This window comes from Pseudophryne corroboree, chromosome 2, assembly GCF_028390025.1.
Source record: "Pseudophryne corroboree isolate aPseCor3 chromosome 2, aPseCor3.hap2, whole genome shotgun sequence".
Classification (NCBI taxonomy): Eukaryota; Metazoa; Chordata; class Amphibia; order Anura; family Myobatrachidae; genus Pseudophryne; species Pseudophryne corroboree.
This window is the reverse complement of record NC_086445.1, coordinates 920,486,857-920,511,140: the sequence shown is the minus strand read 5'-3', so window position 1 is coordinate 920,511,140 and position 24,284 is coordinate 920,486,857. Positions and strand designations below refer to the sequence as shown.

At 45.6% G+C, this 24,284-nt stretch overlaps 1 protein-coding gene and 1 pseudogene across 2 annotated transcripts in view; both read left to right on the top strand.

The window, feature by feature from the left end:
• MKS1 (MKS transition zone complex subunit 1) overlaps window positions 1–21,557 on the top strand; it is a 154,163-nt gene extending 132,606 nt beyond the window's left edge. For both annotated transcript variants that reach the window (XM_063956152.1, XM_063956153.1), the window contains 2 exons: window positions 17,743–17,840; window positions 21,389–21,557. In XM_063956152.1, coding sequence (XP_063812222.1) covers window positions 17,743–17,840; window positions 21,389–21,495 — 205 coding nt within the window. In that variant the 3' untranslated portion in view covers window positions 21,496–21,557. The remainder of the gene's footprint in view (window positions 1–17,742; window positions 17,841–21,388) is intronic.
• Window positions 16,633–16,751, top strand: LOC135052364 (5S ribosomal RNA; annotated as a pseudogene).
• Window positions 21,558–24,284: the final 2,727 nt, after the last annotated feature.

Here is a 24,284-nt window from a genome sequence, read left to right as displayed (position 1 = left end):
ACTGGCACCACAATCGGCTGGTTTACATGAAATGATGAAACCACTTATGGCAGAAATCGCTGACGAGTTCTCAACTCCGCTCTGTCAGCATGGAAGATTAAATAGGGGCTTTTGTGAGACAAAGCCGCCAACTCAGATACCCGCCTTGCGGATGCCAAGGCCAACAACATGACTGCTTTCCAAGTAAGGAATTTTAACTCAACCTTACGTAAAGGTTCAAACCAATGAGATTGCAGGAACTGCAATACCACATTAAGATCCCACGGTGCCACTGGGGGCACAAATGGAGGTTGGATGTGTAGCACACCTTTCACGAAAGTCTGAACTACTGGAAGGGGAGGCCAATTCTTTTTGAAAGAAAATAGATAAGGCCGAAATTTGTACTTTAATAGAGGCCAACTTTTGGCCCGCATCCACACCTGCTTGCAAAAAAATGGAGCAAACGCCCCAGGTGAAATTCTTCCGTAGGAGCCATCTTGGATTCACACCAAGACACATATTTTCTCCAAATACGGTGGTAATGCTTTGCCGTTACTTCCTTTCTAGCCTGAAGCAGAGTGGGAATGACTTCCCTGGGAATACCCTTTCTGGCTAGGATCTGGCGTTCAACCGACATGCCGTCAAATGCAGCCACGGTAAGTCCTGATACACGCACGGACCTTGTTGTAACAGGTCCTCCCGTAGAGGAAGCGGCCAGGGATCTTCTATGAGCAACTCGTGAAGATCTGGATACCAGGCCCTCCTTGGCCAGTCTGGAACAATGAGTACCGCCTGAACCCTTGTTCTTCTTATAATCTTTATCACCTTTGGAATGAGTGGAAGTGGAGGGAACACATAGACCTACGTCACTAGGACGTCCACCGCTATTGCTTGAGGGTCCCTCGACCTGGAACAATATCTCTGAAGTTTCTTGTTGAGGCGGGACGCCATCATGTCTATTTGAGGAATTCCCCAACGACTTGTCACTTCTGCAAAAAACCCTTGATGAAGACCCCACTCTCCTGGATGGAGATCGTGTCTGCTGAGGAAGTCTGCTTCCCGGTTGTCCACTCCTGGAATGAAGACTGTTGACAGAGCGCTTGCATGTCTCTCCGCCCAGAGAAGAACTTTCGTGGCCTCGGCCATCGCCGCTCTGTTCTTTGTTCCGCCCTGGCGGTTTATGTACGCCACTGCTGTTATGTTGTCTGACTGAATCAACACTGGCAGACCGCGAAGAAGATGTTCTGCTTGTAGAATGCTGTTGTAAATGGCCCTTAATTCCAGAATGTTTATGTGCAGACAAGCTTCCTGGCTTGACCATATTCCCTGAAAATTTCTCCCCTGTGTGACTGCTCCCCAGCCTCGGAGACTTGCATCTGTGGTCACCAGGATCCAATTCTGAATCCCGAACCTGCGTCCCTCCAGAAAGTGAGAACTGTGCAGCAACCACAGAAGGGAGATCCTGGTCCTGGAAGATAGGATTATTGTCCGGTGCATGTCCAGGTGAGACCCGGACCACTTGTGCAACAGGTCCCACTGAAACACTCTGACATGGAACCTGCCATACGGAATGGCTTCGTAGGCCGCCACCATCTTCCCCAGCAACCGAGTGCATTGAAGAACTGACACTTTTGCCGGTTTCAGAATCTGTTTTACCATGTTCTGTATTTCCAGAGCCTTTTCCACTGGAATAAAAACTCTCTGTAATTCTGTATCCAGAATCATACCCAGGAACGACAGCCGTGTCGTCGGAACCAACTGTGGTTTTGGCAAGTTTAGGAGCCAACCATGTTGTTGCAGAATTGTCAGTGAGAGCGCAACATTTTTCAGCAATTGCTCCTTGGAGCTTGTCTTTATGAGGAGACCGTCCAAGTACGGGATAATCGTAATTCCCTGCTTGCGCAGGAGGACCATCATTTCCGTCATAACCTTGGTGAAAATCCTTGGTGCCGTGAACAGACCAAACGGCAACGTCTGAAATTGGTAATGACAATCCTGAACAGCAAACCTCAGGTATGCCTGATGTGAAGGATATATGGGATCGTGTAAGTAAGCATCCTTTATGTCGACCGACACCATAAAATCCCACTCCTCCAGACTGGAGATCACTGCTCGGAGAGATTCCATCTTGAATTTGAACTTTTAGAAAGAAATTGAGGGATTTTAGGTTCAGAATCGGTCTGACTGAGCCATCCGGCTTCGGGACCACGAACAGACTTGAATAAAAACCCTTCTCCCGTTGTGACGGGGGTACCGTGACAATGACTTGATTTTGACCCAGCTTTAGTATTGCCGTGCATACTACTTCCCTTTCTAGATGAGAAGCTAGCAAGGCCGATTTGAAAAATCGGTGAGGGGGTACGTCTTGAAACTCTAATTTGTACCCTTGGGTTACTATTTCTAATACCCAAGGATCCAGGTCAGAGTGTACCCAGACCTGACAGAAGAGTCTGAGACGTGCCCCCACCTGTACGGACTCCCGCAGAGGAGCCCCAGCGTCATGCGGTGGATTTGGTAGAAGCCGTAGAGGACTTCTGCTCTTGGGAACTTGCCACAGCCTGTGACCTCTTTCCCCGTCCTCTTCCTCTCGCAGCAAGGAAGGAGGACCCTCGTCCTTTTTTGAATTTATTGGGCCGAAAGGACTGCATCTGATAGTGGGGCGTTTTCTTCTGTTGTGCAGGAACATAAGGTAAAAAGGACGACTTACCCGCGGTAGCCGTAGATACCAGGTCAGTGAGGCCGTCACCAAACAAGACACTACCATTAAACGGTAAACATCGCCTTCTTGGAGTCGGCATCAGCATTCCATTGTTGAATCCACAATGCTCTCCTAGCTGAGACTGCCATGGCATTGGCCCTTGATCCCAAAAGGCCAATATCCCTTACAGCTTCTTATTATTTATTTATTATTTATTAGCAGTTTCTTATATAGCGCAGCATATTCCGTTGCGCTTTACAATTGGAACAACAATTATAGAACAAAACTGGGCAAAGACAGACGGACAGACAGAGGTAGGAAGGCCCTGCTCGCAAGCTTACAATCTATAGGGAAATAGGCATTGATACACAAGGATAGATGCTACCTGTCACATAATGGTTCCCCAGGTTGCTAGGTTCTTAATGGGTTGTATATGATATGATCACCCAGCAATGTTGGAAGACAAAATGTGAGTTTATGTGGACTGTACAGAGGGGATGTAACTTGATAGGGAAGCTGTGAAGGTTATGTGTGTGGGTCTGAAATTTGGTAGGCTTGTCTTAAGAGATGAGTTTTCAGAGAACGTTTAAAGGTTTGGAGACTAGAGGAGAGTCTTATTGTGCGTGGGAGTGCATTCCACAGAGTGGGTGAAGCCCGGGTAAAGTCCTGTAATTTTGAGTGGGAACAGGTAATACATGTGGATGAGAGACGCAGATCTTGTGCAGAGCGGAGAGGTCGGGTAGGGAGATATTTTGAGATGAGTGAGGAGATGTATGATGGTGCAGTTTGGTTAATAGCCTAGTATGTAAGTAAAAGTATTTTATATTTGACACGGTAGAATACCGGTAACCAATGGAGGGACTGACAGAGCGGATCAGCAGATGAAGAATGTCTGGCGAGGAAGATTAGCCTCGCAGCTGCATTTAAAATGGATTGAAGTGGTGATAGCCTATGTTTGGGAAGACCAGTAAGGAGACTATTACAATAATCAATGCGGGAGATGATGAGTGCATGGATTAGAGTTTTTGCAGTGTCTTGTGTAAGATAAGGGCGTATTTTGGATATGTTTTTCTCTGACGTCCTAGTGGATGCTGGGGACTCCGAAAGGACCATGGGGAATAGCGGCTCCGCAGGAGACTGGGCACAAAAGTAAAAGCTTTAGGACTACCTGGTGTGCACTGGCTCCTCCCCCTATGACCCTCCTCCAAGCCTCAGTTAGATTTTTGTGCCCGAACGAGTAGGGTGCATACTAAGGGGCTCTCCTGAGCTGCTTAGAGTAAAAGTTTAAATTAGGTTTTTTATTTTCAGTGAGACCTGCTGGCAACAGGCTCACTGCACCGAGAGACTAAGGGGAGAAGAAGCGAACTCACCTGCGTGCAGAGTGGATTGGGCTTCTTAGGCTACTGGACATTAGCTCCAGAGGGACGATCACAGGCCCAGCCATGGATGGGTCCCAGAGCCGCGCCGCCGGCCCCCTTACAGAGCCAGAAGACTGAAGAGGTCCGGAAAATCGGCGGCAGAAGACGTCCTGTCTTCAATAAGGTAGCGCACAGCACCGCAGCTGTGCGCCATTGCTCTCAGCACACTTCACACTCCGGTCACTGAGGGTGCAGGGTGCTGGGGGGGGAGGGGCGCCCTGAGACGCAATAAAAACACCTTATATGGCAAAAAATACATCACATATAGCTCCTGGGCTATATGGATGCATTTAACCCCTGCCAATTTTTCCTTAAGAAAGCGGGAGAAAGGCCGCCGAGAAGGGGGCGGAGCCTATCTCCTCAGCACACTGGCGCCATTTTTTCCTCACAGCTCCGTTGGAGGGAAGCTCCCTGACTCTCCCCTGCAGTCCTGCACTACAGAAACAGGGTAAAACAAGAGAGGGGGGGCACTAATTTGGCAGATAAATCTATACAGCAGCTATATAAGGGAAAAACACTTATATAAGGTTATCCCTGTATATATATAGTGCTCTGGTGTGTGCTGGCAAACTCTCCCTCTGTCTCCCCAAAGGGCTAGTGGGGTCCTGTCCTCTATCAGAGCATTCCCTGTGTGTGTGCTGTGTGTCGGTACGTTGTGTCGACATGTATGAGGAGGAAAATGGTATGGAGGCGGAGCAATTGCCTGTATTAGTGATGTCACCCCCTAGGGAGTCGACACCTGACTGGATGGTCTTATGGAAGGAATTTTGTGATAGTGTCAGCACTTTACAAAAGACTGTTGACGAAATGAGACAGCCGGCAAATCAGTTAATATCTGTACAGGCGTCTCAAACACCGTCAGGGGCTCTAAAGCGCCCGTTACCTCAGATGGTCGACACAGACCCAGACACGGACACTGACTCCAGTGTCGACGGTGAGGAAACAAACGTATTTTCCAGTAGGGCCACACGTTACATGATCACGGCAATGAAGGAGGTTTTGAACATTTCTGATACTACAAGTACCACAAAAAAGGGTATTATGTGGGGTGTGAAAAAACTACCCGTAGTATTTCCTGAATCAGATGAATTAAATGAGGTGTGTGATGAAGCGTGGGTTTCCCCCGATAAAAAACTGCTAATTTCTAAAAAATTATTGGCATTATACCCTTTCCCGCCAGAGGTTAGGGCGCGTTGGGAAACACCCCCTAGGGTAGATAAGGCGCTCACACGCTTATCAAAACAAGTGGCGTTACCGTCTCCTGATACGGCCGCCCTCAAGGAACCAGCTGATAGGAAGCTGGAAAATATCCTAAAATGTATATACACACATACTGGTATTATACTGCGACCAGCAATCGCCTCAGCCTGGATGTGCAGTGCTGGGGTGGCTTGGTCGGATTCCCTGACTGAAAATATTGATACCCTGGACAGGGACAATATATTATTGACTATAGAGCATTTAAAGGATGCATTTCTATATATGCGAGATGCACAGAGGGATATTTGCACTCTGGCATCAAGAGTAAGTGCGCTGTCCATTTCTGCCAGAAGAGGGTTATGGACGCGACAGTGGTCAGGTGATGCGGATTCCAAACGGCATATGGAAGTATTGCCGTATAAAGGGGAGGAGTTATTTGGGGTCGGTCTATCGGACCTGGTGGCCACGGCAACGGCTGGGAAATCCACCTTTTTACCCCAGGTCACCTCTCAGCAGAAAAAGACACCGTCTTTTCAGGCTCAGTCCTTTCGTCCCCATAAGGGCAAGCGGGCAAAAGGCCACTCATATCTGCCCCGGGGCAGAGGAAGGGGAAAAAGACTGCAGCAGGCAGCCTCTTCCCAGGAACAGAAGCCCTCCCCCGCTTCTGCCAAGTCCTCAGCATGACGCTGGGGCCTTACAAGCGGACTCAGGCACGGTGGGGGCCCGTCTCAAGAATTTCAGCGCGCAGTGGGCTCACTCGCAAGTGGACCCCTGGATCCTGCAGGTAGTATCTCAGGGGTACAAATTGGAATTCGAGACGTCTCCCCCTCGCCGGTTCCTGAAGTCTGCTTTACCAACGTCTCCCTCCGACAGGGAGGCGGTATTGGAAGCCATTCACAAGCTGTATTCCCAGCAGGTGATAATCAAGGTACCCCTCCTACAACAGGGAAAGGGGTATTATTCCACGCTGTTTGTGGTACCGAAGCCGGACGGCTCGGTGAGACCTATTTTAAATCTGAAATCCTTGAACACTTACATACAAAGGTTCAAATTCAAGATGGAATCACTCAGAGCAGTGATAGCGAACCTGGAATGGACATCAAGGATGCTTACCTCCATGTCCCAATTTGCCCTTCTCACCAAGGGTACCTCAGGTTTGTGGTACAGAACTGTCACTATCAGTTTCAGACGCTGCCGTTTGGATTGTCCACGGCACCCCGGGTCTTTACCAAGGTAATGGCCGAAATGATGATGATTCTTCGAAGAAAAGGCGTCTTAATTATCCCTTACTTGGACGATCTCCTGATAAGGGCAAGGTCCAGAGAACAGTTAGAGGTCGGAGTAGCACTATCTCAAGTAGTACTACGACAGCACGGATGGATTCTAAATATTCCAAAATCGCAGCTGATTCCGACGACACGTCTGCTGTTCCTAGGGATGATTCTGGACACAGTACAGAAAAAGGTGTTTCTCCCGGAGGAGAAAGCCAGGGAGTTATCCGACCTAGTCAGGAACCTCCTAAAACCAGGCCAAGTGTCAGTGCATCAATGCACAAGGGTCCTGGGAAAAATGGTGGCTTCTTACGAAGCGATTCCATTCAGCAGATTCCACGCAAGAACTTTTCAGTGGGATCTGCTGGACAAATGGTCCGGATCGCATCTTCAAATGCATCAGCGGATAACCCTGTCTCAAAGGACAAGGGTGTCTCTCCTGTGGTGGTTACAGAGTGCTCATCTTCTAGAGGGCCGCAGATTCGGCATTCAGGACTGGGTCCTGGTGACCACGGATGCCAGCCTGAGAGGCTGGGGAGCAGTCACACAGGGAAGAAATTTCCAGGGCTTGTGGTCAAGCATGGAAACGTCACTTCACATAAATATCCTGGAACTAAGGGCCATTTACAATGCCCTAAGTCAGGCAAGGCCTCTGCTTCAGGGTCAGCCGGTGTTGATCCAGTCGGACAACATCACGGCAGTCGCCCACGTAAACAGACAGGGCGGCACAAGAAGCAGGAGGGCAATGACGGAAGTTGCAAGGATTCTTCGCTGGGCGGAAAATCATGTGATAGCACTGTCAGCAGTGTTCATTCCGGGAGTGGACAACTGGGAAGCAGACTTCCTCAGCAGACACGACCTCCACCCGGGGGAGTGGGGACTTCACCCAGAAGTCTTCCACATGATTGTGAACCGTTGGGAAAAACCAAAGGTGGACATGATGGCGTCCCGCCTCAACAAAAAACTGGACAGATATTGCGCCAGGTCAAGGGACCCTCAGGCAATAGCTGTGGACGCTCTGGTAACACCGTGGGTGTACCAGTCAGTGTATGTGTTCCCTCCTCTGCCTCTCATACCCAAGGTACTGAGAATCATAAGAAGGAGAGGAGTAAGGACTATACTCGTGGCTCCGGATTGGCCAAGAAGGACTTGGTACCCGGAACTTCAAGAGATGCTCACGGAAGACCCGTGGCCTCTACCTCTAAGAAAGGACCTGCTCCAGCAGGGACCATGTCTGTTCCAAGACTTGCTGCGTTTGACGGCATGGCGGTTGAACGCCGGATCCTGAAGGAAAAAGGCATTCCGGATGAAGTCATCCCTACCCTGATCAAAGCCAGGAAGGATGTAACCGTGCAACATTATCACCGTATTTGGCGTAAATATGTTGCGTGGTGTGAAGCCAGAAAGGCCCCTACAGAGGAATTTCAACTGGGTCGTTTCCTGCATTTCCTGCAAACAGGACTGTCTATGGGCCTAAAATTAGGGTCCATTAAGGTTCAAATTTCGGCCCTGTCAATATTCTTCCAAAAAGAACTAGCTTCAGTTCCTGAAGTTCAGACGTTTGTCAAGGGGGTACTGCATATACAGCCTCCTTTTGTGCCTCCAGTGGCACCTTGGGATCTCAATGTAGTTTTGGGGTTCCTAAAATCACATTGGTTTGAACCACTCACCACTGTGGACTTAAAATATCTCACATGGAAAGTGGTAATGCTGTTAGCCCTGGCTTCAGCCAGGCGTGTCTCAGAATTGGCGGCTTTATCCTATAAAAGCCCTTACCTAATTTTTCATACGGACAGGGCAGAATTGAGGACTCGTCCTCAATTTCTCCCTAAGGTGGTTTCAGCGTTTCACTTAAACTAGCCTATTGTGGTACCTGCGGCTACTAGGGACTTGGAGGATTCCAAGTTGCTGGACGTAGTCAGGGCCCTGAAAATATATGTTTCCAGGACGGCTGGAGTCAGAAAATCTGACTCGCTGTTTATCCTGTATGCACCCAACAAGCTGGGTGCTCCTGCTTCTAAGCAGACTATTGCTCGTTGGATTTGTAGTACAATTCAGCTTGCACATTCTGTGGCAGGCCTGCCACAGCCAAAATCCGTAAAAGCCCATTCCACACGGAAAGTGGGCTCATCTTGGGCGGCTGCCCGAGGGGTCTCGGCTTTACAACTTTGCCGAGCAGCTACTTGGTCAGGGGCAAACACGTTTGCTAAATTCTACAAATTTGATACCCTGGCTGAGGAGGACCTGGAGTTCTCTCATTCGGTGCTGCAGAGTCATCCGCACTCTCCCGCCCGTTTGGGAGCTTTGGTATAATCCCCATGGTCCTTTCGGAGTCCCCAGCATCCACTAGGACGTCAGAGAAAATAAGAATTTACTTACCGATAATTCTATTTCTCATAGTCCGTAGTGGATGCTGGGCGCCCATCCCAAGTGCGGATTGTCTGCAATACTTGTACATAGTTATTGTTACAAAAATCGGGTTATTATTGTTGTGAGCCATCTTTTCAGAGGCTCCTCTGTTATCATGCTGTTAACTGGGTTCAGATCACAAGTTGTACGGTGTGATTGGTGTGGCTGGTATGAGTCTTACCCGGGATTCAAAATCCTTCCTTATTGTGTACGCTCGTCCGGGCACAGTATCCTAACTGAGGCTTGGAGGAGGGTCATAGGGGGAGGAGCCAGTGCACACCAGATAGTCCTAAAGCTTTTACTTTTGTGCCCAGTCTCCTGCGGAGCCGCTATTCCCCATGGTCCTTTCGGAGTCCCCAGCATCCACTACGGACTATGAGAAATAGAATTATCGGTAAGTAAATTCTTATTTTAAGGTGCATGTAACATGATTTAGAGACAGATTGAATGTGTGGAACAAAGGACAGTTCAGAGTCAAGGGTGACACCTAGGCAACGAGCTTGTGGGGTGGGGTGGATAGTTGCATTGTCAACAGTTATAGAGATATCAGGTTGGTAACTACTCTTAGCTGGTGGGAAAATAATTAATTCGGTTTTGGAAATGTTGAGTTTGAGGTGGCGAGATGACATCCAAGATGAAATGGCAGACAGGCATCCAGTGACACGATCCAATACTGGTGGTGACAAATCTGGGGAGGATAGATAGATTTGAGTATCATCAGCATACAAATGATACTGAAATCCAAAGGAGCTGATTAGTTTACCAAGAGAGGAGGTATAGATTGAGAAAAGCAGAGGACCTAAGACTGATAGAGGTAGAGAAGAGGAGGTAGAATCAGAGAAGTTAACACTGAAAGAGCGATTAGATAGGTAGGATGAGAACCAAGAAAGGGCTGTGTCCTGAAGACCTAGGGATTGTAGTGTTTGTATGAGAAGAGAGTGGTCAACAGTGTCAAAAGCAGCAGAGAGATCTAGAAGAATAAGTAGTGTGTAATGGCCTTTTGATCTTGCAGTGACTAGATCATTCACTACTTTGGTCAGTGCCGTCTCTGTGGAGTGTTGGGCACGAAAGCCTGACTGAAGTGGATCCAATAAGTTGTGCGAGTTAAGAAAGTGTGTAAGGCAAGTGTAGGCCTCTCAAGTAGCTTGGAGGGACTGGGTAGCTGAGAAATGGGACGGTAGTTAGAGAGTGTGTTTGGGTGAGAGTTGTGTTTTTTTAGAATGGGAGTAATGACTGCATGTTTAAACAGAGAGGGAAAGATACCAGTAGAGAGAGAGAGATTACAGATTTTAGTTAAGGTTGGGATAAGCACAGGAGACAAAGTTTTACTGACCTGTGAGGGTATAGGATCAAGAGGAGAGGTAGTGGAGTAGGAGGATGAAAAGAGTGTTGATACTTCATCTTCACTTGTGGGATCAAATGAAGAGAAAGTGCCAGAGGGTTCAGGTAGGGAATTGAGCAGGTCACTGGCTGAGTTAGAGCATACCATTTCATCTCGGATTTTATCAATCTTATCCTTGAAGTAGGAAGCAAGTTCTTGTGCACGGATAGTAGCTAGTGGGGGAGGTGAGGGAGGGTAAAGAAGTGATTTCAATGTATTAAAAAGTCACTTGGGGTTGTTGGCATGATAAGAGATGAGAGATTGGAAATATGTTTGTTTGGCAGTGTCCAGGGCCTGACGATAGGAGTGGTAGGTAGTCTTATATGTGAGAAAGTCACTTGGATTCTGAGATTTCCGCCACTGACGTTCTACTGTACGTGACAGTTTTGTAGGTGTCTTGTTGATTTAGAGTGCCATGGTTGGCATCTAAGCCTACGTGGAGTGTGATGGGTAGCTGGAGCCACTTCATCAAGGGCACTCTCTAGGGTAGGGGTGGGCAACATGCGGCCCGCGGGCCGGATGCGGCCCGCGAACCGATTCTGCCTGGCCCGCTGTCCCATACCACTGTGCAATGACAAGCGGCCCGGCTGAGCCGCTTGTCATTGCGCTACGAAGCTCCGAGACGCAGCGCCGCTGAGGAAATACCCGGTCTGCTGACCGGGATTTCCTCTGTGACATCAGGCGCTGGGCGGCATAGGGGCGGAGCCACGGCAGGAGAGTGCAGCGGGTAGCAGCAGCGGCTCTGCGCAGCGGGCAGCGGATCTGGCAGGGAAGGTGGATAATCTGGGCAGCAGATCTGCCACAGTGAAAAAAACACATCTAAGGTAAAGCTGCTATATGGGTACGGGGGGGGGGAGGAGGAGGGCGGGGGGGAGAGGAGGAGGAGGAGGGAGAGTGGAGAGGAGGGGGGTAGAGACTGCTGTATAGGTTCAGGGGAAGGGGTGAAGGGGGGTATTGACTGCTATGTGGGTTCAGGGGTGGGGGAAGGGGGGTAGAGACTACTATATGGGTTTAAGGGAGAGGGGAGCTGTGAATACGATTGATAACAGCATTACACAGGATGCTGTTTGTTTGTTTTCAGCAGTTTTTTATTTTTATTTTTTTTATTACTGGATATGTTTTTTAAGCCAAGTACCCACGGGCCGATTTGGGAGAGATGTGTGCTGAGCGAACCGCTCAGCACACATTTCTCCTGCCGCTCAGCACAGCGCGATCTGTGCTGACCGTGCGGGGGGAGACGAGGGGGGGCGATCACTTCACCCAGCGGGTGAAGTGAGCGACCCGCTAGATTGGCCTGCATGCAATCTAGCAGCAGCGATAGCGATGTGCGGGGCCGCGCATCGCTATCGCTGAGGGGGCTACACACATGGTGTGTGTGTTTTTACAGTTATATATATACATATGTATATATATATATGTATATAATACTATGTTTTTATAGTTATATATATATATATATATATATATATATATATATAATGGATGGAGACAGGCGGCACTCAAGCAGCCTCAAATAGAGTGAAAAAAGCGGTCCGTTTATTGATCCATATTGGATCAATAAACGGACCGCTTTTTTCACTCTATTTGAGTCTGCTTGAGTGCCGCCTGTCTCCATCCATTATATTGAGGATCAGCATTGTTTCTCTAGGAGGGCACTGCAGCACATTGCCATTTGGAGAGGGAGTGCCGGGATTACTACACTTTGTGTATATATATATATATAAAAAACTATGGGCCTAATTCAGAACTGATCGCTAGGGTGTGATTTTTGCACTGCTACGATCAGGTAGTCACCGCCTACAGGGGGAGGAGGGTAATCGCATGTGCAGGAGAGCTGCAGAAACAGAAGTTTGTGCAGTCTCTGCGCAGCCCAGGACTTACTCTTCCAGTGGGATGATCGGGGCCGGAGCTGACGTCAGAAACCCTCCCTCCAAACGCCTGGTCCCTCCTGCATTTTTCCGTGCACTCCTCTAAACCGGTCAGTTACCACCCACAAACGGCCTCTTTCTGTCAATCACCTTGCGATCGCCTGTACGATCGCTTTGTTCGCACCATCCCATCACTGCCCGACGCTCCCCAGCGCGGCGGACCGACGTGCCTGCGCACTGCAATGCATGCGCAGTTCAGACCCGATCATCTGCTGTGCGAAAATACACAGCTGCGACCGGGTCAGAATTGGGCCCTATAACGGGTCTTATTTTTCAGCAACTGCTGACTAAGAAGCTGATTCAGACCTGATCACTGTGCTGCAAATTTTGCTGTCCTGCGTTCGGGTAGTCGCCGCCCCCAGGGGGAATGTAAATTCACCCGTGCAAGTGTACGATCGTATGTGTACGCAGAGCTGCAAAAATCTACTTTGTGCAGTCTCTGCGCAGCCCAGGACTTACTCCTACAAATATTTGTCATTCATATTAGTCCCCGCCCATGTGTGTGGCCCTCGAACATTCACTGGAAGTGTTAAGCGGCCCCCCAGCTGAAATAATTGCCCACCCCTGCTCTAGGGTCTGGTGCAGGTGTGATACAGCAGTGTCAGGTGTAGTAAATGTAGAGATTGGTGAGAGCAGTTGTTGCAGAGAAGTGGAAAGTTGTTGAAAATGTATATTGTTAGTATTTCTGCGGGTTAGAGGAGGCTTGCTTGGTTTTAGTGTCCTAGAATTTAAAGTAATAGAAGAGATTGTGAAGGTGATCAGGTTGTGATCAGAGAGAGGGAAAGGAGTGTTAGTGAATTCGGAAACTGAGCAGAGCCTGGTGAACACAAGATCAAGGCAGTGGCCCTCATGGTGAGTAGAGGAGTCGGACCATTGGGTTAGGCCAAGAGAGGAGGTTAGAGAGAGGAGTTTGGATGCATGAACAGATTGTGGACTGTCAAGAGCTATATTGAAATCACCCATAATGATGGTGGAGATGTCCGAGGATAAGAAGTGTGGGAGCCAGGCAGAGAAATCTTCTAGAAATTGTTGTTTAGGTTGCCCAAGAGGGCGATAGATAACTGCAACACGCAGAGAGAAGGGGGTGAAAATCCTGATAGAGTGAACTTCAAATGAGGTGAATGCGAGTGATGGAACCTGAGTTAGAACAGTGTATGTGAAAAACTGTGACAGTAAGATTCCGACCCCACCACCTTTACTATTATTAGGCCTAGATGTGTGTGAGAAGTGGAAACCACCATGTGACAGTGCTGCAGGGGAGGCAGTGTCTGATTGTGTGAGCCATGTTTCTGTTATAGCCAGCAGATTAAAGTTGTGAGATATGAAGAGGTCTTTTAAATATGCTGCAGCATCCCTGATATGATCCAGAGTCAAAAGCACGTTATCCCTGTCTAAGGGATCAATCTCAGATGACAAGTTATCTGCCCACTTTTCAATAGCGCTACTCACCCATGCCGACGCAACGGCAGGCCTGAGTAGTGAACCCGTAGTGACATAAATAGATTTTAGTGTATTTTCCTGCTTGCGATCCGCAGGATCCTTTAGGGCTGCCGTGTCAGGAGACTGAAGCGCCACCTTTTTGGATAGACGCGACAGAGCTTTATCTACCGTGGGGGTTGACTCACACTTTTCCCTGTCCCCAAAAGGAAAGGGATGTGCCACTGGAATTCTTTTGGGAACCTGTGCCTTCTTGTCAGGATTTTCCCAAGCTTTTTCAAAGAGAGCGTTCAGTTCATGAGAGGGAGGAAAAGTGACTGCAGGTTTCTTTTCCTTTATACATACTGACCCTAGTTTCAGGAACAGCAGGGTCCTCTGTTATATGCAACACTCCTTTTATTGCCACAATCATGTACTGAATGCTCTTAGCCAATTTAGGATTTAATCTGGCATCACTATAGTCGACACTGGAATCAGAGTCTGTGTCGGTATCTGTATCTGTTAACTGGGTAAATGCACGTTTCTGTGACCCCGAAGGGGTCTCAGCTTGTGACAATGCCTCTTCCATGGATTTCCTCCATGTCTGGCTTTTAGACTCAGATGTATCTAATCTCTTCGTCAACTGAGCCACATTACCATTCAAAACACTCAACATATTTACCCAATCAGCCGTCGGCGGTGCCGACATGGTCACTCCCCCAGTCTTTTCTGTTCCCACTCCAGCCTCCTCCTGAGAAGAGCACTTAGCCTCAGACATGTCGACATACACGTAACGACACCCACAACCACACTGGGGCTATAGGAGACAGACCCACAACGAAGCCTGTTAGAGAGAAACAGAGGGAGTTCTGCCAGCTCACAACCCAGCGCCTATCCCAGTTCTGAAGCGAGTAAAATACTGCCCAGACCTGCTAGCGCTTTTATATTCCAATAATTAGCACCAAATCTCTTGACCCCCTGTTTTCCACCCTGTTACTTGTACAGCAGTGTGGGAGGCCAGGTTCAGCGTCTCTGTAGCTTCTGTAAAGAGAAAATGGCGCTGGTCAGAGCTGTGAGGGCTAAGCCACGCCCCCTTAATGGCGCGCTTCAGTCCTGCTTAATTTCATATTTTTATACTGGCGGGGGTCTGTAATCAGTGCCCAGGCACTTTGTACTCTTTTGCCAGTGGCTACATTGAGGATAAATGCTGCCCTGCAGTGCCGTTCTCAGTGTGGGAGCATGGCGCGCAGAGCAGCCGCTGCGCTGTACCTCAACAAGCCGTCTTCTGCCGTCACTGAAGTCTTCTGATCTTCTAATACTCACCCGGCTTCTATCTTCTGGCTCTGCAAGGGGGGTGACGGCGCGGCTCCGGGACCGAGCAGCTAGGCGCACCAAGTGATCGGACCCTCTGGAGCTAATAGTGTCCAGTATCCTAAGAAGCAGAGCCTTTGAACTCAGAGAAGTAGGTCTACTTCTCTCCCCTCAGTCCCACGATGCAGGGAGCCTGTTGCCAGCAGGTCTCCCTGAAAATAATAAACCTAACAAAGTCTTTTTTCTGAGAAACTCTGGAGAGCTCCTCAGTGTGCATCCAGTCTCACTGGGCACAGAATTTAACTGGAGTCTGGAGGAGGGGCATAGAGGGAGGAGCCAGTTCACACCCCTTTTAAAGTCTTAAAGTGCCCATGTCTCCTGCGGATCCCGTCTATACCCCATGGTTCTTGAAGCATCCCCAGCATCCTCTAGGACGTATGAGAAAGTCTATTACTATTATTCATTATTTTAAATACTTTGTGGCATGTTTATCATTAGACATTGCAGCATATTCCCGCAAATATAAATTATCACCCCAATGTATGAAGCAGGGACCGCACTAGATATCTCCAATTCTTGCTGTGATCCCTCTATTTCCGACATCAGACGCAGTACCCTTAGGTTTCTTGGTGGTGCGATGGGGTCAGATTTGTCATACTCAAAGCATCCCGGAGTTTGGCTCCACAGCTAACATAAGGGGGAGATGAACTAAGCAGTGATGGAAGTGGAGAAACGAGCCAGTGAAGAAGTTGCCCATGGCGACCAATCAGCTGCTCTGTATACTTTTTATAGTATTCAAATTATAAAAGTAAAAAAAAAAAGGTTAATTGGTGCCGCACAGGATTGTGAAAATTTCTTTATAATGGGCTCTTAAAGAATTTGTCCCTTGTGAACCAACAGTACAAATATATAGGACTTGACTGTATCGGTAATCAAGGAGGTTGTTGGTGGTGCACCCAGAGTCAATAATACATAACGAGGTTGCGAAGAAGAAGAGAGACTCTTTGTTGGGGCACGCTTGAAAAACTAAAACTTAACTTTTAATATGAATCTCATTACAATATGGTACACAAGATCAACACACATATAAACATTTTTATGACACTTTTAAGAAAAGACCATAAGTTTGATATAGCCCTTCTCAATTGTGGGTTTTTTTTAATTTGTTAAAAGAAATGATTCTCAATCATGGAATAATTAAGAGTAATCAATCTACAATTAATGTAGCTGATAAGGATGACAGTGACACCTGAGGTGAAAATATTAGAAATTGAATTTAAAGGTCACAGGATAATGGATAATCTTTAGCATAAAGTGCATAGTAATTACATATGTTGCAAATATGCTGCGATTATGATCCTTACATAATTACCTGTGGAAAAGATATAACCTGGTAAGGGTTTGATCTGCTACTTAGAAGTTTATGTCAATAAAGTACAATAAATAAGAAAATACTTATTGTAGATATGTAGAAAATCAGAGAAGCTACATGGATAAGAGAAGGGAAATAAAGGTGTGAAAATGGTAATGGTCAAAGGTTGCTCCAACACCTCAGTTTTTATTGGTACTTCTTTTGGTATATGCCAATAACCATATACCATTGTATTCACAATCTAGGTGTCATTACTACCATATTTCACTGGGTACGCCCAACCTCGCCTGATCTTGGAAGCTAAGCAGTGAATAGCCTGATTAGTACCTATTTGGGAGACTGCTAGGGAATATCAGGTGTAGTAATAAATATCTCTGTGTTTGTGAAAAACTGAGGTGTTGGAGCAACCTTTGACCATTACCATTTTCACACCTTTATTTCCCTTCTCTTATCCATGTAGCTTCTCTGATTTTCTACATATCTACAATAAGTATTTTCTTATTTATTGTACTTTATTGACATAAACTTCTAAGTAGCAGATCAAACCCTTACCAGGTTATATCTTTTCCACAGGTAATTATGTAAGGATCATAATCGCAGCATATTTGCAACATATGTAATTACTATGCACTTTATGCTAAAGATTATCCATTATCCTGTGACATTTAAATTCAATTTCTAATATTTTCACCTCAGGTGTCACTGTCATCCTTATCAGCTACATTAATTGTAGATTGATTACTCTTAATTATTCCATGATTGAGAATCATTTCTTTTAACAAATTTAAAAAAAAACACAATTGAGAAGGGCTATATCAAACTTATGGTCTTTTCTTAAAAGTGTCATAAAAATGTTTATATGTGTGTTGATCTTGTGTACCATATTGTAATGAGATTCATATTAAAAGTTAAGTTTTAGTTTTTCAAGCGTGCCCCAACAAAGAGTCTCTCTTCTCCTTCGCAACCAAATTATAAAAGTATACAGAGCAGCTGATTGGTTGTCATGGGCAACTTCTCCACTGACTTCCCCACTTTTATCACGGCTTAGTACATCTCCCCCATAATCTGAGATTGTGTTGTGCTCCTGTATCTTATGGGCTGTACAGAAGTGTAGAGACCACTTACTTTACAGACTTTACATACTATTGACTGGCGGCCGGAATGCCAGCTGTCAAGATACCGACAGCGGCATCCCGTCCGCCAGTATGCTGGCAGCGGGGCGAGCACTAGAAAGCCCCTTGCAGGATTGCTGTGTTTGCCACGCTGCTGCCACAGTGGCTCGCTGTGCTCGACACAGGTTATATTCTCCCTCTGTGAGTGTTGTCATAACTTCATTATAATGCATGTGTTGCTCTGCAGATCATTCCTTGACAGTAGCTCTCTGAGGAAACGAAAGCAGAGCATGCTGGATCGTCTGAGAGGCTCCAGCCAGCAAACCTCCATTCTGAATGTCCGTGGTACGTATTTCTTTTCATAGGCTTGTGTGTGCTGCGCCACCTAGTGGTCATTTGTTTAGTTACAATTTCTATTGTGCACCGTTCAGGAATTGTTCCAGAAACACAATCATACCAAACTCAGCTAGACTGTTATGGTATTGACAGTCAAAATGCCAACCGTGTAATGTTTACAGGAGACTGCAGGTGCCGAAGAAATGTTATTTCAAGCATTTTAACCGTGTTGGCATTGTAATTTTAAACATGTGTTACTATCTGGATGGCATTTAGGTGACAGAGTAATGGGGTGGGGCATGACGAACCGAAGGGTGAGGGGTTTATGGGTTCTTTATTAGTGTGTGGGTGTATGTATGTATGTATGTATGTAGTGATGGCTGGACAGCAGAGGACTGGGAATATGGCATAAAGTATGACTAGGCAGGGCAGCTGAGGTGACCCAGCGATGCAAGGTCCGTTTACTAGTCTACATAATAAAATTGACTGCTAATAAAAAAAATTAAAAAAAAATTGATATGATCAAGTTGGAATGTAATCACTGTTTTTCTGACATCTGATCCCTCTCACTTACATGCACTGGCGTGAGGGGGCGGCGATAGAGAGTGACTGTGTGGGAGAGAGAAGGAAGGGTGGGGAGTGTTGGAGACAGAGCGCATAAAAGCCAGCGTGAGATGTGATGCTAAAGCTCCTATATAGGCTGTGTATAAATATATACAGTATATGTGTATATATAGAGAGAGAGAGAGAGAGGAGCAGTCCAACTGTTGTATAACTGTTCTCTCTTCACTGACCTCAAAAGAGTGACGATCCATGTAGCATCACTGCGTCCCAAATACACTGTTGCAGCCCAGAGCTCGCCAACTATACGAATAAGTGGCATAAATATGGTGGTGCATATGCCCTGGTTGCCCATTTCTCATTTATGCCAGGTGTGTGTGTGTGTGTGTGTGTGTGTGTGTGTGTGTGTGTGTGTGTGTGTGTAGGTATATGAAGTTTTAGGAAAGAGAGAATAGCAACAGCACATGCTGAGTTTGTGATGAAGGGAGAGGTTGGAGGAAGTGAGTCATTTCATGTAGGGCTACATCATGTGTCAGCTAAAGGAAGAATTGAAATAAAGGTGAGGCGCTGATAAGAGGTGTGGACGAAGGTTCTGGGAGCGTTGAAATATTTTTGTTAGTCGTGGACTTTGGGAGCGAATGAGGGATGAGAAAAGGTTGTACAGGTTGAGTATCCCTTATCCAAAATGCTTGGGACCAGAGGTATTTTGGATATGGGATTTTTCCGTATTTTGGAATAATTGCATACCATAATGAGATATCATGGTGATGGGACCTAAATCTAAGCACAGAATGCATTTATGTTACATATACACCTTATACACACAGCCTGAAGGTCATTTTAGACAATATTTTTTGTAACTTTGTGCATTGAACAAAGTGTGTGTACATTCACACAATTCATTTATGTTTCATATACACCTTATACACACAGCCTGAAGGTCATTTAATACAATATTTTTAATAACTGTGTGTATTAAACAAAGTTTGTGTACATTGAGCCATCAAAAAACAAAGGTTTCACTATCTCACTCTCACGCAAAAAAGTCCGTATTTCGGAATATTCCGTATTTCGGAATATTTGGATATGGGATACTCAACCTGTATATTGAATATCTGCACTATTTAGTTGCCTCTCATAATGTTTTGCATTGCTCTGACGTTTTCCTAATATGTATTTCCTGTGTGTGTGTGTTTTGTTGATAAATATAACTTCACAGACAGAATTTTAAGGAAAGGTTATCAAGCGGCGCACATTTTTTAATTTTTTTATTTGCCTTTGGCGCAAACAACATTCATTACGCTACTGGAAAAGAAATGTACTGTATAATATGGAATATTTTATTGTGAACAGTGTTATCCACATTATAAAGCACTGAGATGTCTTGTACTCAAAATGTGTGATCTTAATATACGTTTCTTACATGAAGAGTGGGTGACAGAATGGATGGAGTGTTTAGATGAAATGTTTCTGTGAGTGCTGATAATTGGCAGGAAATGAGGGGAATATATATTGGAACGGGACGCAGATAATGTGGTGATGTAGAATGTAGACTTTGGAGAAAAAAATTAAATTAACCATGGGACTTACTGCACGGCTGCAGCTCCCAAGTTTACTTCCCAGAGCTGTTCTAACTTGCAGCCATGGTAAACCCCCAAAAGCCCTATTTACCATGGATTTCTGTTCTCACCTCAGGAGAGTGCGAACAGAAATCTGTTGGTCATTCCAAGTTGTTCGCTTGCTAGCTGTTTTTAGCAGCCGTGCAAACGCTATGCTACTCCCACTGGGAGTGTATTTTAGCTTAGCAGAAGTGCGAACGAAAGGATCGCAGAGCGGCGGCAAAGTTTTCTTCTGCAGTTTTAGAGTAGCTCAATACCTACTCAGCGCTTGCGATCACTTCAGACTATTCAGTTCTTGTTTTGAAGTCACGAACACGCCCTGCGTTCGTCCAGCCACGCCTGCATTTTTCCTGGCACGCTTTTGTTTTTTCGAACACTCCCTGAAAACGGTCAGTTGACACCCAGAAACGCCCACTTCATGTCAATCACTCTGCGGTCAGCAGTGCGACTGAAAAACTTCGCTGGACCCTGTGTGAAACTACATCATCCGTTTTAAAAGTACGACGCGCATGCGCATTGCGCCGCATGCACAGAAGTGCCGTTTTTTTTGCCTCTGCAGCTAGCGATCAACTCGGAATGACCCCCCAAGTGTAGCCTTTGGGCTGCAATTGACTAGCTCCAGCCAATTAACCCGGAACCCACATGGTAAGTGCCATGGGTAATTGAATTCGGCCCTTTGAATGGATAAATTGCTGAATAAAAATTATTTCTTCAAAAGGACAAATAAATCTAAATATACACTGATAAGAACCATAAATATACTCTCTGTATATTCTTCTCATTTTGCTGGGACCTTATATGAACCAAAGTTCTGTAAGTTGGCTGATTGTCAATGATAATAGGTTGCAGTAAGGCAAGAGGAATAGGTACAGGTTGAGTATCCCATATCCAAATATTCCGAAATACGGACTTTTTTGAGTGAGAGTGAGATAGTGAAACCTTTGTTTTTTGATGGCTCAATTTACACAAACTTTGTTTAATACACAAAGTTATTAAAAATATTGTATTAAATGACCTTCAGGCTGTGTGTATAAGGTGTATATGAAACATAAATGAATTGTGTGAATGTAGACACACTTTGTTTAATGCACAAAGTTATAAAAAATATTGGCTAAAATGACCTTCAGGCTGTGTGTATAAGGTGTATATGAAACATAAATGCATTCTGTGCTTAGATTTAGGTCCCATCACCATGATATCTCATTATGGTATGCAATTATTCCAAAATACGGAAAAATCCCATATCCAAAATACCTCTGGTCCCAAGCATTTTGGATAAGGGAGACTCAACCTGTATATACAAATCTAATAAGCAATACTAAGTGATTCATTGTGTGGCTGATCACTTCTGATGGTGTAATATGTCACCTTCTACAGATGCTTTTCTGAGGGCACAAAGACGAATGCAGATGGCCAGAGAGAGCCTCCTAACCGATATTTTGAGCACTTCAAAGATATCACAACTTGAACAGTCAACCGCCTGAAACAGCCATATCACCGTTTATTGCAGCGGCCTAGTTACCATTAAATCGTTACTGTATTTTAAGGTGGCTCCGAACTGTAAATATGTATACAGAAATTATTGTACCTTGTTACAAGGACTGGGTTGGTTCCTATTGAGGACTATTGTTCAAATCCCCTTTTTATGTGTTATATATTTTTCTAGAAAGATCAGACTTTATATCATGTGGTTTTATAAATTTATGAAATTGATAGCCATTGAGTAAATGTATATTTAAAATATAGGAAAACTGCAATATTAGAGGGTTATAATACCATGACCTTATATTTATTTACGTAATATTTGAGTACAGGGTTTCTAAGAATCTTGTGAGTGGCATATATCAAGCTTTTTTATTTTTTTTATATCTTGCATGTCTCAAGCTTTTTTATGTTTTTTATATCTTGTACCTTTTTTATGTTTTTTTATATCTTCAACACTACTGCAGAGGTAATAGATCATTCCATCAAACCTTTCTTTTACTAACTTGGACTATATAGATGTCCTCCAGTGTCAAAGCATCTTGAAATGTAACACATGGGGCTAAATGTAATAGCTTGCAAGACGCAGGAAGTATGGGATTTTCTCTAGCCGGATTTTTAAAGTGGCAACTATTTACACGGCATCACCAGGTTTGTTTTGCCGTGTAAATGATTGCCTCTTTAGAAATCCTGCCAGACTCGCACAAAATCCCGCACTTACTGCTTCGCGCAGGCTATTACATTTATACCCCTTTTCCATCTATGAGCACGGGTCGTAGTTGGGAGCCTGACACGGGTGCTACCCGGCTGCGGCCCGTGCTCAGCCCCCTTTTCCATCAGCAGTCACCAACCCGGCATATTGCCGGGTTGGTGACGCTGCTAGCGGGGCGGCGCTGGGAGAGGCACCGCCCTGCCATACAGTGTAAACGGGAGCCGTGTCACAACGACGCGGCTCCCGTTTACACTACAACCCTTCCCGGATCATTCCCGTGTCCTACCCAGGTAGATATCCGGGTAGGATTCACGGGTCACTTGATCCAGGTTTTTGCGGGTTGGCCCTTTTCCACTTGCAAAAACACGGGTAAATGCGCCCCCCCATGCATTTACCCGTGTTTTTTAAGCTAGTGGAAAAGGGGCATTAGCCCATGGTGCGCATATCGATATGTTCTCATTGATTCTTTGTCAAGTGTGTTTTTACTAAAAACAATAAAAATGATCTTCTTTGCATCTGCCTCACATTTCAGGTACTCCAGTCCACTTAATTACTTCTTATCGGCTCTATATGGCCACTCTCTGTACTGTGCTTCTATTGTGTATTTAGATGTTTAGCATTTTCAGTTCCCATAGTGAACCTGCGACTCCAGCTGCACCAGACCCGGGTACATAACTGGGAGTGAGCCATAGCTACAGGTTTACGAATATTTATCTTTACAAATCAACGTATTCAGATACCTTTTGCTTCTCTGTTTGCATCTGACGGAATAAAGCCCGGTATCCTCTCCATGTGTAATGCCCTCGCCAGCTGACAGTACACAGGGGGAGATGTACTAAGCAGTGAAAAGAGTGCAGAAGTGAGCCAGTGGAGCAGTTGCCCATGGCAACCAATCAGCAATGAAGTAACATTTATAATTTGCATACTGTAAAATTATACAGAGCAGCTGATTGGGCAACTTCTCCGCTCTTTTCACTGCTTAGTACATCTCCCCCTTAACCCTTTATGACCCCTTAACCATTTAAATTGACATCATTAAAAAAATTTATTACGCAGAGTGTATTGTGATGACGGTTGCCATTCAATTCCCAATGTCCATTTAAATGTACGGAAATATTATGAAAATTGTCCGGCTTGTAACGGCCGCAGCAAGTTTGAAAGATGGCTTTACCCTGAAAGCTCGTCATGAGGTGAGTATCCCACTTTACAAGTAACTCATTTGTCTACTTTACCAGTGTCATCACTGGGATACATTGGAAACATGCAATGAGTCATAAAGGGTTAATCACAGTCGCTTCTATATTATACAAAGTTACAGTTTGCACAAGTTCCATTTGGACTACCACAGGAAATATTTCAATGATATTTGAAAGAGAAAACATGTTATTTTATTTGTATTAATGTTTGTATTATGTTGCAAATACTATTCACTGAATAGCAGTTAGGACCATGGTGGTCATTCCGAGTTGTTTGCTCGCTAACAGTTTTTAGCAGCCGTGCAAACGTTATGCCGCCGCCCACTGGGAGTGTATTTTAGCTTAGCAGAAGTGCGAACGAAAGGATTGCAGAGCGGCTACAAAATTATTTTGTGCAGTTTCAGAGTAGCTCCAGACCTACTCAGCGCTTGCGATGACTTCAGACTGTTCAGTTCCTGTTTTGACATCACGAACACGCCCTGCGTTTTTCCTGGCACGCCTGAGTTTTTTCGAACACTCCCTGAAAACGGTTAGTTGACACCCAGAAACGCCCTTTTCCTGTCAATCACTCTGCAGCCAGCGGTGCGACTGAAAAGCTTCTCTAGACCTTGTGTGAAACTACAACGTTCGTTGTAATAGTACGATGTGCGTGCGCATTGCGCCGCATACGCATGCGAGAAAGTGCCTTTTTTTTGCCTGATCGCTGCACAGCGAACGAAAGCAGCTAGCGATCAACTCGGAATGACCCCCCATATTCTTTCTCTTTTGTATATGACACCTGCTTACATTATTGTATTTGGTACAAATAGGGTAAAGCGACTTTAGTATTTACTACTAACACTGTCCAGTTGCTTCTCTATACTATCATTGGGGTTAAGCATAC